We start from the raw sequence: 19,791 nt of genomic DNA on the forward strand, positions 1-19,791 counted from the left end.
TTATTTATGGTTTCAGGTCCTTTTTTAAGCTTTAGTTACTGTGGCGCATAGAACTAAAGATTGAATCTAAACCCACAGGTTATTGTTCAATGTTATTATGAATCAGGTACACTCCACTATTTGAGGAACGATGCACCAAAAGGTCGTCCAAATATTGACGTGAGCTTGGCTTTACCTTTATTGAGAATAATCATTCACATGTGAAAGTAAATACGCATGAACACAAATATGAAACGCTCAAGGAATATATTAATAGCATGAGATTAGGTTTGTATGGTATCATACTGTTTGTTTAAAAATAAGTGAATATTTCTCTTGTCATTATAATTTGTAATAATAATAATAATAATAATAATAATAATAATAATAATAATAATAATAATAATAATAATAATAATAATAAAGTTGACTACGTTTGGCTTATTCAAATCATAATCTTTATTCTTCATAACAAAAACAATATATAATTGTATAATGAATAATAACAGTTGATTCCAAGTCATTTGCAATACTGGAGATCTTCAAAGCAGCTGATGTAATATTGATTAAATTAGCAGTCAACTAAAGTGTAATAAAAACAAACTCCAGGACAGATCAATATTAGTTTAAGAGCTCTTTATATTACTTTACGCCCACTGTTTGTCAGAAGCAAGTGTGACACGATTTCCAGCCCCTGGAAAGGTTACAATAGCTGCTTGTCTGATAAGGCGCTGCTGTATAATTGCAGGTTCCTCAGTTGTAGTTTCCTGCAGTTGCTTTGCTGGGAGAAGGTGGGTGGGAGTGACAGGAGTGAGTGGGATGCAGAGTAATTAGGGGCTTATGGTTGGAACCGCATGGAAATAATTAAAAATAAGGTGGAATACAGTGGCTCTGTACAGTATACCAGCCAGTTAGCTCCTATCAGGGACAGGGCAGGCAGCTTTACAGTACAGGAGGACACCATCCTTTGCCCTCGTATATCCCCAAGTGTCCCCCAACTGTCAGCAAATACCTCTCTATTATCCTAATGACTGTGCTTTACTACTTTTTTTCTTCTGTGTAACCATGGTTATACTCCACTTAATCATATAAAGAATTAAAAACAGCTCTATCCATTAAGAATCAGACTCAAAACAAGATACTCATCAATCACTAGAAATACTTCATGAAGTAGAAAAGCAAACTGAAAACTGAGTATTTTAATATTTCGCTATCATTCCACTGACTTTAGCTAAATATGAATTGAACAACATTTAACTACAGGTGGCCACAAAATTTCATTTTCATGGAAATGTTTTGTCTCCCCTATTAAATGATGTAATAACTATACTAGGCAACAGCATTACATTAATCACTTGTTTATCTGGATCTATCTGGAACGCTAAAAAAAACGACAAAAAAAGTCATTTTAACACTAGACTGAATATATTTCCTGTCTTCAGTTCCGCTTGACTGTTTACAACATTCAGACTACATTCATGTGATCTGGTTAGCGTTATCGACCATGATGTACAGTGCATATGGAAACCAGACTTCAATCTTCAATCTAGTGTATTCCATGTTTCAGAAATAAAATTAACTTAAGTCTCTTAGAATAATGTATTTCATAATGCAGATGGACACAGCTACACACAGCAGCGTTCTGTTGCTTTTATTAAAGTGCAAGAACACAGTGAAGAATAAAATTACTCAATAAAAAAGGCAGGTCTTTGAACAGAAATATAAAAACAATTTAGATCAAAATATTCCTCTCTAAAAACTGTCTAAACAGTATACCCATGCATGTACATAAAGTGTCAGTTTCACTAACAGCTTGACAGCCATATGTGGACTTGAAAGTAAATACAGTTACTTTTGCAATACATAGCAATCACTCCAGAACTGATACAAGAAGCAGTCATTGAAACTAACAGCAGCCTTTCAATTGCACTGTAATCATTTGAAATGAACTGTGTGAAAACCCTTTAGTAATTAGGACAGTTAGATGGGTAAGTGCGATTTATATTAAGTCTCATTGATGTTTAGGCTGCCCTCTGTTGATTTCCTTCCTATCTAATTATATTGCAGTCCACTTTCGAATGAACAGATCTCCAGAACCCAACTGTTTGCAATGCAGTTTCTCATTCAAAGAAGAAGAAATAACACATAACTTTATCTCTGAAGGGATCTATGTGCCCATTACGGAAAATAATGTTGCACTGTTTAACGTGGCATTATGGTTACTTAGCTACTAATTCTCGTCTTTCAATTTAGACTCCCTCTCTCAGCTATAAAAGTGCTGTTGACAATTTCAATCAAGCCCCATTGTAAACATTATCTGTCAGCTCTGCTCCACCTCTGGCTTACTGTAACTCTCCCAAGTATTAAATCATTGTTTTTTGTACTTGGAAGCTTTAGAAAATATACAGTACAAGATACACACAAGTGATACATGTATTAGAAATAATTTTCAACCAAGATTTGTACAGTATATCACTCACTGATTGCAGTTTCAAGCCACGTTATTGAGGGTTTCCAAGCTTTCCAAAACTCACATCGCTAATATTTCATGCTGTCAAGATTATTTAAAACAACAAAGGGATATTCTTTGTTTTTTAAAAAGACATTCATCTTGGCGTGCTGCAATTAGTTTGTCAACAAACTATTTTTGAAAGGGCACATCAATCTCCACTTGCACAATAAATGTGCATCTTAAACCCAGTTCCAAAACCACCAGTGTTACAGAACTGAATTTGGGAAGAAGCAGTTATTTCTGTTAAAGAACAAAGCAAAGCAGAAACGTCATGCAACAAATTGCTGTTTAAGAAAGATCAAAATAAGCATATAATTCCACACAAATGGGTTCCGCAAATGACAATGGCCACAAATTCCTATGACTTCCAATAACAACAACAAAAAAATAACTTCCCTGGCAGTGGAATAAAATATGAATAGCTCATATGTTCTAGTTATTGTCTTGTCAATTTTCTAGTTATACAGATAATAACTTAAAAAATAATGGGAACATATTCCATTGTAATTCTTATGGATTTGCGGCCATTCCAAATCTGATTAAGGTAACCTGTACTGTGTATGATTAGATTACTGTTCAGTTCTGCCCATTATGTTTCTCTTTTGATTCCTACACAAGATTAGCCTTTTGCTGCAATGGTGCACTTGAAGTCTGTCTCCAGGGAAAGGCTTGCCTATGTCTGTCGACGCCTTTGCTGTGCTCTCCGCCTGGGGTGCCTGACGGGGAGGTTAATGGGCTGCTTTCCGAACTTCTCCATGATCTCTTTGATGCGTGATAGGTTGGTTCTGCTCATGACGAAGTCACACTGCGTGGCGCCCATGTCGTAACCCACCTCGCAGACCTTGGTGGAAGAGGAGTAGCCCTCTGCCCTGGCAGTCACCTTGTACTCGCCTGGGTTTAGGAGACGCCAGTAGTCACCATCGGCAGCTGTTGAAACACGAAATGGGGACAGAGAATGTCTTTTACATTGTACATTTGTACCAAAACAAAAGGATGCTGAATTGCATTGCTAATTGTTTGTTAAACACTGTTATTCAAACATGTGTATTGTTTACCGATGAAAGAATAGAATTATTATTATGAATACTTACCTGTTAGCAGGTGTGCGTGTGTGTCTATGTAATGATAGCGTGTTAGAAAAGGGAGATGTTACAGAGTGCTAGGAAGGCCAAATTAAATGATGTAGATGAATTGGGGCACCTGTTAGTCAGGGCGGAGCTATACGTATTTAACAGGTGCTTTGCAGCACAGGATCGTGTAGCAGTTAGCCATGATTCGTTTGTTTAGTGTCTTTTAAATGTTCATAAAAGTTTACAGAGCTCCGGTGTTAAAGACGCTCGTGGCATCTTACCATGGAAAGGAAATGCCCTGTTGCGTATTATCAATAAATGGCACAAGTTGCTTTTAACCGTACTCTGAAGTGCCTGTGCTATTTGTGGAAAACCCAAGAAAATTTTAGTTTAATGATGGGGCACAAAGCGCCATTCACAGTTGGTGTCAGAGTGGGATATGAACCCATGCCTCCATTCGGAGACCAGAACAATGCCATTCGTATGTATAGGATACCTCAACGCCTGCCTGCCACTCTGAAGGAAGAGGTGAACGCCATGTTGCGGCAGGATATTATCGAGCCTTCAATGAGTGCCTGGAGCAGCCCGGTGGTGCTCGTTCCTAAAAAGGACGGAATGATCCGCTTCTGTATGGCCTTTTGCAAACTAAATAAGGTATCTACTTATGATTCATATCCGATGCCATGTATTGATGAGTTGTTGGATCGACTTGGTCGGGCTCAGTATTTGACGACAATAGATCTCAGTAAGGGGTACTGGCAGGTGCCTTTGACTAATACTGCAAAAGAGTTATCTGCTTTTAGAACACTGTTCCAATTTAAAGTAATGCCATTTGGATTACATGGTGCACCTGCAACGTTTCAGCGGATGATGGATGGGATCCTGGCGGAGTGTCAAGACTTCGCTGCGGCCTATCTCCATGATGTTGTTATCTACAGCGAAGGCTGGGAGGACCATCTTCGACATCTGGAGGTAGTGCTGAGGAAAATAAGAGAGGCGAGACTCACCATCAATGGCAGGAAGTGCACCATGGCAAGTCCTGATGTGCGTTACTTGGGATACACTCTGGGGAGGGGTGTGCTGAAGCCACAAGTGGATAAAGTAAAAGCAATACAAGACTGCAAACAGCCTGCCACTAGAAAGGCGGTGAGATCATTCCTTGGTCTGGTCTGTTGGTACCGGCGCTTTATTCTGCACTTCTCAGATATTGCCTACCCTTTAACCGAACTGACTAAAACCAAAGGGGCGGTAAGGTTCAAATGGTCACAGGAATGTGCAGTTGCTTTTCAAAAGTTGAAAGATAGTTTATCCAGTGAGCCAGTGTTGCAAAGCCCTGATTTTAACTTGCCTTTTATCGTCTAGACAGATGCCTCTGGGATTGGCCTAAGGGCTGTTTTGTTGCAGGGAGACCTGGGAAGGATGCACCCTGTCGTGTTCCCGAGCCGGAAGCTTCTGCCAAGGGAGACGAGGTATTCAGCTGTGGAGTAGGAGTGCTTGCCGATAAAGTGAGTGTTGGGTAACTTGAGATACTATCTGCTGGGTCGGCAATTCCATCTGGAGACTGGCCACAAGGCGTTACAGTGGTTCAACAGCATGCAGCACTCCAACCATTGACTGACGCAGTGGTATATCGCACTGCAGCCGTTTTCATTCACCATTTCGCATACACCAGGGACGAAAAATGTTATTGCAGACTTCTTGTCGCGGAATCCGTATGATTAGGATGGACAGTGGGGAGTGGTCCTGGAGTAAGGTCACGGCTTCCGCTTTCTAGAAGGGTGGGGAAGTGTGACAGAGAACGTCACAAGGCCTTTTCTTGGGCCTGATCATTTAACTTTTGTGACTCATTGGATTGTTACTTTAAGGACTGTTGTTAATTAAAAAATAAACTTACCTGGCCAGGTTGAAGATCAACAGCAGGACCGGAACATCAAGGTGTACACCAACAGCCGTGGAAACCAAAGAGACAATGAACTGGTTAATTACATTTCTACCAAAACACAAAGGATGCTGAATTGTATTGCTAATTGTTTGTTAAACACTGTTATTCAAACATGTGTAATGTTTACCAGTGGAAAGAATAGAATTATCATTATGAATACTTACCTGTTTGCAGGTGTGTGTGTGTATGTGGGGGCTTTTTTTATGGTCCACACATATTTTAGGGGGATGTTATATGACAAATAATTGGAGATATAGGTCCCCTATTTTAAATATATAAAGCCAAATGCAATGTTAAACTTCAGGTGTGGCTTGACTTATTATAAATCTAAAATTGTTTGTAAGCCTTTTTTATTCACAATTAATTAAACCATTAAAAAAGACAACATTGCTGACACTAATATTAAATAATTGCTTTGAAATGAAAATGACATTCAAGTTACAAATATTAATGTTGTCATGGGTGCATGTGTTGTTGCAGTTTGTCACAAAGACGGCCAGAGTGGGTGGCGTCAGACCAGAAACAGGAACACAAACGACAGAGAGATGTGGAGTTTGGTGGAGCTGAGCGAATGCTTTCGCTCAGCATTTAATGAATAAACAGACAGAAAATAAACGTTTGTAACAAAACACAAAAACAGGACACGGCACTTGCGCCAAAATAAATAGACAAACAAAACGGACTAGACAGTGCACAACACACAGACGAACAAACACGGTGAGTGAAAACACTTTAACTATTATTCTTCTTCTTCTTCTTCTTCTTCTTCTTATTATTATTATTACCTCCGTCTCCAATCCCGTTCTCCACTCACCGAACACCTCCCCCCGACTGCATGCTACGTGTCTCTATATACTGTTGTGCTGGGATTCAATTACTAATTAATTATTCACTTGAATCCCAGCACGTGAATTAATTCTGTGCAACCCCGTGCTCACATATTACATTTAACCAGCACGTGAAGTGATTTGTGCTCTCCTCGTGCCTAAATACAAATCTACACTTTTTAAATATACGTGAAACACAGACCCGTTTTTATCCCGTGTACCAATCTATACACCAACATTAACATACGCACGCATACATACATACACATAACACACAAATGCACACAGGGGCGGGGCACATTTCCACAAGTTTTACTTTTCTTTTTATTTCAATTTCAATGTTAGCCTTTTCAATTCCAGCCTGAAACTCATAAGAGAAAACACAAAAAAAAAACACAAATCTTGAAAATAAAACACCACCATCACAAATATAACTGAATACATGGTGATCTGGCCTGGTGGTGGAGGAGATATCAACAATCTTTCTAAGAAACCTGAATCATCATTGATCTGTCTGTGTTTTTAATCCATTTTTTTTATTTTCAACAATAGCATGAAATACTGTTATGACGATATCTCCCTGCTTGCTGAACTGCAAATAAACGATTGTGTGGGCAGCTTTCAAGACAACCTGTGGGCGACATCCTAAACAGTGTGAGCATGCATGAGGATTGTGTGTAGGAAGATTGGGAACGTTGCCGGAGCTTCCGAATCTTAAACTGCACTGGCAACAGTAAATCTGTCAGGACCAGACAATACCCAACTACAAACCCCAAGGAGAACTACCATAGGCTACCATAGAAATGAACAATGCTTCTTATCAATTCATAAAGGCTGCCCAGCCGATTAATACAAATCCAACACAAGTTTACAAGCATTCACCAAGGTTTTGAATTTTCTTGTCTCTTATACTGCCTCTGGTCCCACTTTTCTTCTATTGGGACTAGTTACAATATTAATAAAGCTAATAAGCGGTAATACAATTGATTCTAAAGAATCGGTGAGCACTCCTTTAAGGTTTTTTTTTTTTTTTGAGATCACAACATAAATGAGGCTGTGTGGTCCAGTGGTTAAAGAAAAGGCCTTGTAACCAGAAGGTCCCTGGTTCAACCCCGGCTCACTCACTGACTCACTGTGTGACCCTGAGCAAGTCACTTAACATCCTTGTTCTCTGTCTTTCGGGTGAGATGTTGTTGTAAGTGACTGTGCAGCTGATGCATAGTTCACACACCCTAGTCTCTGTAAGTCGCCTTGGATAAAGGCGTCTGCTAAATAAACACATAGTAATAAATTAACTCAGGATTTCAAACATTTCAGAATATCGAGATCCTGAGTTTATTTATCTTGTGATCTCAACATAACGATTGATTAGACAGCAGTGTTACTCAAACTGGAGATGCATTGTGTTTGTCGTACAACATCTAGTAAAGTGTTTTATCTTCATAGTAGATTCTATCAGCAATTTAATGTTATGTGATTGTAGAAAGAGTAAACAATAATTTGACTCGAACATTTACAAGAGAGCTAGTGTTGCAGCGAAAAAGTTAAACGGCAGCACGAATGTTGCATACCACTATCACATCAAAGAAAAGTGAAGAGCTATTATTACAGGGCTATTAATAAAGATGATGTCTCTGACAATTTACCAGTAATTATCCCATTTGTATTTTTTTCTTCCTTTTGGCATTTACACATACTGTACCTCAATGCAAAGGTCTTGTTAATTAAAATGTACTTTCTTGATTTAATTTGATTTTTAACCAAAGGGCTTCACACATGCAGATCTGTGTATCCAGTACAATTACGTCATTGAGAACAATACATTTGCAATGGCAAAGCATGGATCAGCTGGCCAGTATTTGCATATGCAATGAGCTGTATGTATTAAGCTTTTTCGTAGCACGGGCTCAAGTGGCTAGAGTTTTCCATAGTGTGCTCTGAATGCCTGTACAGATGCTCATTATACAGCAGCTTGTCTTATTATTCTACATTACGTAGAGTAGAAGTGGGCTGGTGTGATTAACACGTCATCCCTTCCACACTGAAATGAAAATGCTGATGTCAATTTCATAGATATCGATCCCATTGCTGATGTTCTAAACACGTCCAATACAGTAAATACAGTGCATTCAATTCCACTTGTTGTAACCAGTCAAAACACTCTTTGAGCAGCCTAAAAGAACACAGTGATACAACTCTGTCAGAAGTCCCAGCAATGGCCAGTACTGATACAGTAAATAACCCCTCACCAGTTTGGATATCATGGTTGATTCCTTCCACTGATATAATGGCGTTAGCGATCCCTCTTCCTTGCGGGTCTCTGATGATACCTTTGATACCCCTATGGACCTGTAAAGTAAAGAGACTTGTTCACCAATAGAAAACCAAAGCTGATTATACCTAACCCCTGGAATGTGTTTGGGTTGCATGTCATTTTAGGGAAGTGCATATTACAGAATTACCTAATTCCATTCTTGTGTAGTCATACTGGTGTGATATAGCTCACAAAGCAATGCAGTACATACACCTCAAGGTATTCACACCTTCATTTCAACTGAATACTACCACTGCTACTACTAATAACCAAATGCATGTCTACAAATATACCAAAACTGAGACTGAATATTTATAAATATAATTTATTGTATCATTACAAAAACATAGCATCATTTTTAGTATCAATTCAATATCCAATGCAATGTGGCATTCAATCAAATATCAAAAGAGAAGATGTATATAACTGTATTACATGTTGGGGCCTCCTTTGATGGAAGTTTAAATGAATGACACCCTACAACAGGGAAATACATGAGTTTTGTATTGTTTTGACCACAAAATTGAGCTCTCCCCAGTTGTAGCACAACTAGCAGAGAATATTGTTATAGCCATTTATCACATTGTTGTTCTATATTCCTAGGTAATTTTTAATGACAGCTTGAATTTTATTTCAACAGACTGCAATAAAACTATCAATCCAGACTGTGCTTTTCATTTAGAGTTGTTTTCTTTTTTTTTAAACAGTCAAGTGTCTGCAGCTTTCTGGTCAATAATAATAGTTTAGTAGAATTTAGTTGCATCAGCTGAATGAATATACACTTGTCTAGCCTAGAGCAATGTCTGATTTTATTTTAGCAACAGAGCAATACAATAATAAACTAGAATTGCTCACTATTTGCTCACACATTGCCCTTGTAGTTTTTAGATCTCAATAAATGATTCAGGGAAAAGCTACTTCAAGGGATGTGCAGCCTGTGGCCACCTGTAGTTAAATGTTGTTCAATTCATATTTAGCTAAAGTCAGTGGAATGATAGTGAAATGTTAAAATACTCAGTTTTCAGTTTGTGAATTGCTTTTCTTCTTCATGAAGTATTTCTAGTGATTGATGAGTATCATGTTTTGATTCTGATTCTTAATGGATAGAGCTGTTTTTAATTCTTTGTATATACAGTATATATATATATATATACACACACACACACACAAAGAATTAACACACACAGACACACCGAGTATAGGACCCGAAATTGATAATTTAAGAAGAATTGTAATGCTATCATACTAAAAAGAGAATACTCGCAAGATATGCTGAACTTTCTATCTGGTTTTATATATACTACAATAGGGGTTTTTTTGTAGTTGGTTGAAACCGGGTCTGCAGCATGGTCACCTAACTGTGGCTCACAACTATAGATCTATAACTATTGTACATGTAAAATACACATTTGTATATCTGGCTGTGTTCACTATATACAGGTGGTCCTTCATACAGGTGATCTTTCAAAACCACTTTGAATGCATAGTACTTTCAAAGCCTTTTTTTTGTCAAAGCTTATCTCACATTTAACAGATCTCCAAGGTTTCCTAGCCTTTGTGTGCTTCAGTGTGTTTTTTGCCCCTTTGAGCTTCCTTGCGGGTATTGAGCTGCTCTGTTCTGTACCTGCTCCATAAACACCAGCAGAGACTCGCGGTTGTTCTCCCACTCTTCCGGAAGCTCGCTCTCATGGGGGAATTTATCACAGCCCACATGCACAGACAGTTCAAAGCAGTTGGTGTGCAAGTAGCTGAAATCATTCATACCTGTCGAAAGAGAAGGGTTTATCTAGTGGCTACTATAACCATAATATGGACATCAAAGATGAGAGGCATACTGTATACCTTTCTAACAGAACTGCATGCCTCATTATACAGCAGAAGGATAATGACCCTAGAGCTGCTTCTCAAATAAAACTGCTATGCTCATACTCCCAATTTTACAAAACTCTCAATATTAATTAAAAAGCTTTAGCTTAGAATGTAGTACACCGTACTTGAAGAAATTCATAATCTTCTCCAGTTTTCAACTAAACTGCACCTTTGTGATCATATTTTTAGTTTTATTCTTCCCCAAGAGTAAGAAGTATGTGTTTTGTGTTTTTAGTGAGCTCCATTGTATGACATTATCATAATGCAAGTGTGTTTCACAATGTAAGGCAAATAGTCGCTGTGTTGCAGGAAGTACTTCACTGCATGCAAAACAATGCACACCTATGATCTCCGGTGGATTCACTGTAACATTATATCCAATGAGGGTGTGCTTAAACTTTTAAGAGTTTAGTTTATTCATTTTGTGTCCACACAGTGAGCATTAATACAGAAATAGACCTAACTAGTCCATTCACCACAAAGGTACAGCTCGCTATACACAGTAGCCCTAAAACTGTAAGGATAGATCTTTTCTCACATATGTTTGTATAATATAAATGTATAATAATACCATTTGAATGTGGATTATGTTACATTATGGCAAAAAAGGGAATTGAACTAAAAGCACTGCTCTAGTCCTTATGACATATTACTGAGTGACATTAAAATAAGCGCTATGGCAATAGCATAGATGTGTCTATAGTGTTATGGTGCTATCATTTATATTTAATTTAGGTTGCTTACCCCTGCACTAAGGTGCTATAATATATTGTAACCAAACTGGCTATAACTTCTATAATCTACTGAATATGTATTACTTCCAGCTGCTGTGTGCCAGGAGGCCCCATTGATGGTGCCATCCTCCTTGGCGAAGTCTTCAGTATGGCAGACCCGCCGGCTGGCATCGGTCATGAGTCGGTGTGTGGAAGCGTAGGAGAAGGAGAGCCAGCTGAAGACGTGGTCGTCGGGGGTGGGAGTCTGCTCCTGTGCCTTCGACTGGGAGCGGGTCATGTCATAGGGGTACGTCACCACCAGCTCCCCCCCCTGCAGATTACCGCCCAGCACGAAAGGAATCTTCTCCATCCATGCAATCACTGCCCGGGTCTCCACTGCCACCTGCAAGAAGAAAAAGGGTGATGGGGCTGCTATTTAAACCTACTTTTAAATCTATTTATAAAAGGGACAAATTACTCTGTAATTTGGGTTGAGTTGGGTTGCAAGAATATATATATCATAATTAAATTAGTGACAAATATGTTGCTATTTGGATGATTTAATGTTGATTAGGGAGTTAATTAGAATGACATCGATCCTTGACATACATTACTTACGGATAGTAGCATAGAACGTGGCACCTAGCCACACACTGTCAATTACCGTATTGTTGTTCTTCACTTATACTTGAAGTGCGCCCTTAGCAACCACTTAAAAGTATGTTATTTGCACGCATTGCTACTGATCTTTTCTGATTTCCATTTTTTATGTTTTGCCTAATGGATTTTTAAACACTTAGAGGGCATGTTAATATTTAAATCTATTTGATATGGTTTTATAGAATTTGGCTTGCTCTGAGGTTTGCCTATTAAAATAGAAGTGCCCACAGCAACGGTTGTAAGCTAATTTTAAATGTTTAAAGACCCATCAGAGCTTGTTTTTTTTATATGTATCAATATTTTTCCCCCACATTCATCAAGTGTCTATTCTTAATATACTTTATTGAAAAGATTGGTAGCATAAACAACCATGTAATATTACGGTAATAATATGCTTTTAAATGGTAACTGCTGGTGGAATGAGTATGAAAGTACATGGACATATTCCATGTAATTACACAATAGTTACTATATAAGGGCAAGAACCATATGTAGTTAGCCATTTATTACAATGTAATTACACATATATGCATGCCTGGTAATATAAAACTCAATACAAATACAATCACCAAAACAAAAAAAAGATTGTGGTCTATAACACCATTCATACATGCCTCCCCATTATTATCAAAAAGACTGAGAAGCTTTTCTTTAAACCTGCAGCTGCATTACTATTTTGATAGGCTTTATGAGTCACTTCTTGCTTTCAGTATAGCTCAGTGTAAAAATAGTTTACTGGAAAAAGATTGTATTTATAGATGTTCCTTTTACAAATTGAGAACAACAAAATCACTGATGTATATATATAAATATATATATATATATGTATATATATATATATATATATATATATATATATATATATATATATATATATATATATATACTGGCTGGTATAACTCCAGATCTGTATGCCTCTGACATGGTGTAATTATGTTACTATAGTTTGCAATGTGGTCCTGTTACCAGAACTGGAATTCACGATACAGTACATTTGTTTCCTTTTTGCTTCCTCTCTTTCTTTATTTACAGATGTATTTATCAAAAAAAAAAACTAATAAGAGTTAATGGCAAACAAATTACCCAGAATATGAATTAATACAATAGAAGTCCCTGGGCTCCAGCAGCATCATACTTGTTTTACTTACGGTGGTGTTGTCGTACATATACCATTCCGGAATGGGGATCTGATGATTGGGGACCTTTCTTGGAACCAACTTCTTGGCTTCTGCCTCCCAAAGGATGGAGTTGAGGTCTGGGAAATTGTGGTTGATATCGATGCCATCTTCAGTCCAGCGTCCCAGTGACCATCCTCCTAGCTCTGAGCCCTGCCAAGTGTCACAGACCCAATATGCTAACTTGTAGTGTCTTTGGTCATCAATGCTATCAAGGTTTTTCACGCATTTACTTGAAAAATGTGCCCTGTGTAACTGGACCGCTAGGTGTAATGAGACAATATGGCCATCAGAAATGCATTGAAATGGGTTTTGAGCTGTGCATTCTAAACCATTAAGACAGGAAATGAAATGCCTTAAAATATGAGGAATTGCGTTACTGGTCAGCATTTCAAATTACCACCAATAAAAGAAATAAGAAATACATTAAATACAATTTTTGAATAAAAGGGGAGAGAAGCCATATATGGAAATTGTTCATATGGGGAATACCTCATTGATAAATACATTTATGAGAAAAGCAGGTAATATCATTAACAGTCTTATCTCAGTAAGACATTAGATCATATCACGGATGAGCATTTGTTTCTCATGTACTGTAATGGTGCAGTAAGAGCAACAAATCCATGTAATACAAATCCATTACATTTTGAGAGAGGATGGTCCACAGCAAAACCCTGAGAACCACATTCACCAGCAAGAAACACAAATATGTACTCATCTATGTAGGGGCTCTTGAATTAACGTTGTATCATCGACATGTTGTTCTCTTTTTTGGTGTGAAATTAGCACTTGGGTACAATAGAGATTTTCCAAGCTTGGAAACAGAATTATGCAAAGTATTATACAATGAGAAATATAATAGTTTTCCACTTTTTACACGTGATTCAAGTTCATGGGGAAAGCAATAACACTGTATGTTCTGGTATGTATTTATCTGAATTAGATACAAACAGCAAACACTGTAGTAAAGCTTTTCAAACAAGTAAACTGATGATAAATCAAGGACACATGCTTTGTTACATTATTTCTCATTTCTAGTTCAATAATCACATCACAAAATTAGTAAAATTGGGCCACATCTCACATCACCCACTACCCCAGAGAAGACCTACCACTTCAAAGGCCTTGTCATATCCGTCTGGGTTCATGGAAGGCAGGAGGTGGATCCTGGTCTCCTCCACCAGGTGTTTGATCCGCAGGTTTCCAGCCAGGTACTCCTGACACATGAACTGCATCAGCAACAGCAACAGCTCCCGACCCAGGACCTCATTGCCGTGAGCACCTGCAGAGTAGCGGAACTCAGGCTCACCTTCAAAATGAACAAAGAGAGCACCAGTCATTCAGTGAACATGGCTACAACATTCCATTGTTCAACATGACATGTTTCATGGTCACTCATGTTAAAACATGCTGTGATGTTTTGAAAACCATGTGGTAACACTTTAAGTGTCTCTAATTGCTGTGTATTTACATAGTACATAGGAAATATATGTGTACTTACATATACTTACAATGTTATTATGCATAGCTACAATGCACTTGCGGTGTGCATCTTTTTGCACAATATATGTAAGTACACAGTTGTATCAGAAACAGGTTTGTGTTGGGTTTAGAGTTAGGTTTAGCGTTAATGATAGGGTTAGGGTTAGAGGCTGTGTGGTCCAGTGGTTAAAGAAAAGGGCTTGTAACCAGAAAGTCCCCGGTTCAAATCCAGGCTCACTCACTGACTCATTGTGTGACCCTGAGCAAGTCACTTAACCTCCTTGTGCTCAGTCTTTCGTGTGAGACGTTGTTGTAAGTGACTCTGCAGCTGATGCATAGTTCACACACCCTAGTCTCTGTAAGTCGCCTTGGATAAAGGCGTCTGCTAAATAAATAAATAAATAAATAAATAAATAAATAATAATAATAATAATAATAATAATAATAATAATAATAATAATAATGCAAAACAATTATCACATTAAGTACATTGTAACTATGCTTAACATTGTAATTATGTATAAGTACACATGTATTTACTAAGTGACTACTATATAAATACACAGTAGTTAGAAACACTTAATGTGAAATGTTACGAAACATGTTTTGAAATACCATCACTTTACAATTAAAGTTTGTATGAGTGGACCATGGTTTGGCTGTGTGCCATATATCAAGCAGGGAATGGAATTAGATGGTAAATCACAGATGACCATATTAATAATTCATGAAAAACAAAGGCATAATATGATTTTAACATGATACTGTAGTGTTTTTACAATTATAGACCAAGATTTTGTATGCTGGTAACCGGGTTCCTTAGCTTTGCATCATAGAGTAGGAATGGCAATTATTTAGAAAAATGATGTAGAAGCCATTGCATATTGTTGCAGGGAAACTTTTTGGAGCTTATTCCTTAGTGCCAGTGCTACTGGCATGTTGTATATGTGAGGTTAAACTGCAATCTGTCTACACTTTTGCTCTATTCTGCATCTGTTTGCCCTGTAGACACAGCCATCTAAATCAGCATTCATGGCAACACGGTACTTCTTACCCAGTTCATGCTCTCCAGGGTTGTCTGAGATCTCAATAGCATAGAGTTTCTGTCCGTTGTGGCTTTTGCCAATGTTGTAAATCCTTGTGATGTTAGGGCACATTTCATTTACGACCTTCATCAACTGTGGGAGACACCAAACAGCACACAGAATTGCCTTTGAGTGGGTGAAACAACAATTTATTGTCGACAGAGAAGTGAGGTTCATAAAAAAATTACAAAAAAAAAAAATTTCACTGAAACTCAAAATAATCTTTTTTCCATAGCTCCATTGTACATCCCTGGCTTTCAGCTAAAACACACTGTAACTAATAAGTAGCACCATTAATCTTTACAAAACTTGGTAATGCAGGAAGGTTATACAAACTGATGGTATGTAATTGTTGTTACTTAGTTCCGGACATCCATCTGTGTTAGCAGTGATCAGAGGTTAAGTGATTAGGGCTCCACATCACTCTTTGATAAGACCCTGATCTTTGTATGGCTGCATCTAGGTGGAATGAACTGCCAGCTGGCATGTGTATATCATCTGCTTTGTGATGAAAGTCTTGTGTTTTTTCATGCCTCGGACTACACAGTGGTCTTCCTTGCATTGATGTTTGGATGGGGGCTGGGGTGGGGGGTGGAGGTGCATTTTCAGTGCAGAAAAAAGTTTCAAGAAGACAGAATATAACAAGAGAGGGATGAAAGAGAAGCTCAATTATACCTTCTGACTTGTCCCTCCAGCTTACGGCTGGGATTCCTCGGTGAGGCACTATTAATGTTGAGACGCTTGTTTCCCATTTTCATATGCACACAAGCACGTTGGACATTTTTTGGTTACATTTCACATTTTAGAAAGAAAGAGAGCCTCAGTTGCCAGCACCAGCGATCCATCAATTTTGAAAAGCGTTATTAATTACCACAAAATATTTCAGCTTGGCATAGATATTTTTTTTACATGTGCACATGGTTATTTTATATATATTTTTTGTATATATATGTGAGCCAAATCCTTTTTGGGGATGCCAAAATTCTGGGTTTCCACAGATGGCAGATCATTAAAAAAGCATTGCAGTCTGAATCTCCTACTTCTTTTATTGATTTATCTGGCGATGTGACTTCAGAGTTGATAGCCACTCATAGACTGTGACTGCGGTTGCTTCCATTTAATACAAGGTAACACCTTCTGCAATGCTGACTGAGGCAGGTAACAAGCCAGCCTTTTCTCAAGGGTGTAACCACTGCCAAAGACAATTTCAACAGCAGCTGAAGTGGCAAAGATGGATAATTAATCAGGGATGAAAACACAGCTAAACTGATTCGTTTGGGGTATGATCCAAAGCTGCATTTTGCACAATGTAGGATTTCAAATCGTATTGTGATTTAATGTGCAGGGCTAATTATTTTCAGACTTGCATCTGTGTGTAAATCCGCAGTACAAATGCAGTTGCACAGCAACAGATGAAAGCAGCAAATGAACAAGCTGCAACAGCAAGATCCACTCGTCAGCTCACAAGTAACGGCAGCAGTCTGTGTTCATCCTTACAAAACCGACATAAGCACATCATGTTTGTAAATGTGGCATACTGTACTATGTATATTTCATTTGTTTCATAATACATACATATTTCAAGCTACATCCTCACTAAAATGACCCATATATACATGGGTTGGGCAAAAGAATCTACCATAACACTATCAATAGGGAGCAGTGCCACCACTGGCAGCCAGGGCGGCGCTGATCTACAAGGTGTTAGATGGGGTGGAAATCTGCTGGTCTCTCTCGTTACTCACTTTTGCTGGCACTTGCCAACTGAGTATCTACTACCTGCTCTACCAAAGTCGTTCAGATCTGCTGTCTTGCGTGTTGTAACTGAAACTGTGACACATCTGTGAAAGAAGGCATAAAAAGGGTTCCATTTGCACAAAAAACTAAAAATGTCAGGGATAGTCCATCTATGTAGAACTGTATGCTTAATATCGATGGTGTTTTCAATAGTATTGGTTTTCCACACTGGCAACACATGATCAAGCCTTGCGCCAATGCTGTTGACATGATCTAAAATCTATAGCACAGTCATTTTTTATTTGCGTTGTAACCTCTTAAAATAACTTACAAGAAAGGAGACTCAAAACATGAACAATAACAAAAAGCTAAATATGGTAAACCTTAACTTGATACTGTTTAATATGCTTGTCTCAAACAATTGTTTAGGAAGGAACTACATTTCATGGAAAATGTGTTCTTTTAAAGTAATCTTTATTAACAAATGATGACATCAGTGCTGGTACTCTGCAGGGCCCACTGTTAAAAAACATGTTTCTGACAAAATGGATATTCAATTCGCAACCAAGCTAAAAAAAACATGCTCAACCCCCCCTCCCCATGTATTCATTAACATGCTGAGAAAATTATATCCTAGCACAAACGTACATTATCTCTTCCTGCGTGGTTGAGTTCATACATCATTAGTGTGTGTGATAGAGTGACCGCTTGTTTGCTCTCCTCACTTTCCCCTCTGCAGATGTGCTCTGGGGGCTGTGCACTTACCTGTCTCATTTCTTTGTAGCTGTGGTGTTTGAAGTCCAGCTTGTCTGTGGTTGTGATCTCATTCCTTCTGTGGTAATAATTATTAGGGTCTGTGGAAACACGGTCAAAGGGGGTAGCGTGTTCAGCCTTTGCTTTCAGATGTTTGAAGAACTAAGAAAATAAGTTTCATAAAAAGCAGAACTTGTTTAACAGCTGTTATTGTTTTTCATACTCTGGCTGTATCTTTGTTTTTGACTCATACTGCAGCTTTGAATCAAAGCCCTGCGGTTTGTTTCCAATTGGTAACCAAGCCTTCCCCTTACAAAAAGGGAATATATTATCAGTGTACTGGTCTAAAGAAAACAATACAGGTACCATCAGTAGACCGCCTTGGTACTGCAATGGACTGTTATGGTTGATACCATAGTGATACCAGCTGTATGTCAAAGAATGAAAATATGACACAGTGGCACCGTGCTACCATTGCCCATTAGTTTAGAACCACTGCATTGTTGTGTGATGCACTGCTGTTAAGGAGTCTGCCCCCTGTTGGTGAGACGAGATGAGGTTAAAAATCTAACCATAAATACCCGGCTCATTTGCATAGTGGTTAAGCGCTTCAATGAAAAAACAATAACAATACATATTTTGAATATAGTAGGGAGACATTAAAACAGGTCACTGGTTCAGTACTTGTTGGCAGACCAGCAGAAAAAACATGTGGTGTGTGCAGTCGCTGGCAGGGCTGCTCTTGCAAAAAATTGCTTTGAGCACAAAATGTCCTTGCCATCTTCTTCTTTTTATTAAGCTGCATGTAAATCTTCCAACTGGTTCATACTGTACTGAATTTGCACTGACCGCTATACAACGCATCCTTACCGGCTATTCCATTCTGAAGCATATTGTTTTTATGTGAATGCTCTTAACAGAAGATATTGATGGACTAACAACATCCCAAGACAAGATAGCTAAGCAAGAGAATGGGCCTCTATTCTGATACAAGCATTTAAAACTCACTTGCTGATTTTTTATTGTATTCATCAAAACATTGTAGAACGAAGACTATTATTAAAAAAAACAATCAAAAACAAAACAGACCCAAGTAAACAAATGACATGATTTGTAACACGTTCCTTTTTTTTTTTTTTTAACACCAGCAGCAGCTGTAGCACTATTTACTGAATAACAGAGCTCTCAGCCAGTCTGCTATATTTTCAGTCTGCTATAGTCTCGCACACTTACTAGTTATTTCATCCCTTTGCCTTTTGGAAACTGACAGTACAGTGAGGCTTCCCTTTTTAGTATTATCAACAGCAAGGAGACAACAGAAGCCTCCCCGCTTCGTGAAGGAGTCAAAAAGTCATCTGTATAATTGGGTCTGTGTGGACAGTTGTCATGATATGGGTTACTTCCCAATCGATGTAAAAAAAACACTGGCAAGGCGTAAAGTCAAAGGGTTAAGAGGAGCTAAACTGTTCCAGCATGATTATGCTGCCACATATGCGATAGTGTCACGAATTGAAACAATGTAATTAATTATCCCTTCAGACATACAGTATGGCAGCTTTCTCAGGAATAAGAAAGCACGGTGCAGAGACTGCCTGTATACTGGATTGTGAAGCCCTGCCAAAGCGAAAGGCATATTACATACTATGCTTCTCACTCTCCACTGAAAAACA

General features: G+C 38.2%; 1 protein-coding gene across 2 annotated transcripts in view; it reads right to left on the reverse strand.

Annotated features, from left to right (window-relative positions):
• Positions 1–421: 421 nt before the first annotated feature.
• Positions 422–19,791, reverse strand: part of LOC117418063 (inactive carboxypeptidase-like protein X2) — a 50,508-nt gene continuing 31,138 nt past the window's right edge. Inside the window, exons 7-15 of one of the 2 annotated variants that reach the window (XR_009306774.1) lie at positions 18,134–18,222; positions 15,601–15,724; positions 14,177–14,373; positions 13,035–13,214; positions 11,332–11,629; positions 10,269–10,408; positions 8,580–8,679; positions 4,412–4,539; positions 3,283–3,418 (exon numbers count right to left, since the gene is read on the reverse strand). Coding sequence is in view for 1 of the 2 variants with exons in the window: in XM_034030626.2 (XP_033886517.2) it covers positions 3,165–3,418; positions 8,580–8,679; positions 10,269–10,408; positions 11,332–11,629; positions 13,035–13,214; positions 14,177–14,373; positions 15,601–15,724; positions 18,134–18,222 (1,382 nt within the window). In the remaining variant the exon portion in view is untranslated. Of the gene's footprint in view, positions 3,419–4,411; positions 4,540–8,579; positions 8,680–10,268; positions 10,409–11,331; positions 11,630–13,034; positions 13,215–14,176; positions 14,374–15,600; positions 15,725–18,133; positions 18,223–19,791 lie in introns of both variants that reach the window. The other variant, XM_034030626.2, reaches the window with a different exon arrangement.

The sequence above is a fragment of the Acipenser ruthenus genome, chromosome 13, assembly GCF_902713425.1.
Source record: "Acipenser ruthenus chromosome 13, fAciRut3.2 maternal haplotype, whole genome shotgun sequence".
Taxonomy (NCBI): Eukaryota; Metazoa; Chordata; class Actinopteri; order Acipenseriformes; family Acipenseridae; genus Acipenser; species Acipenser ruthenus.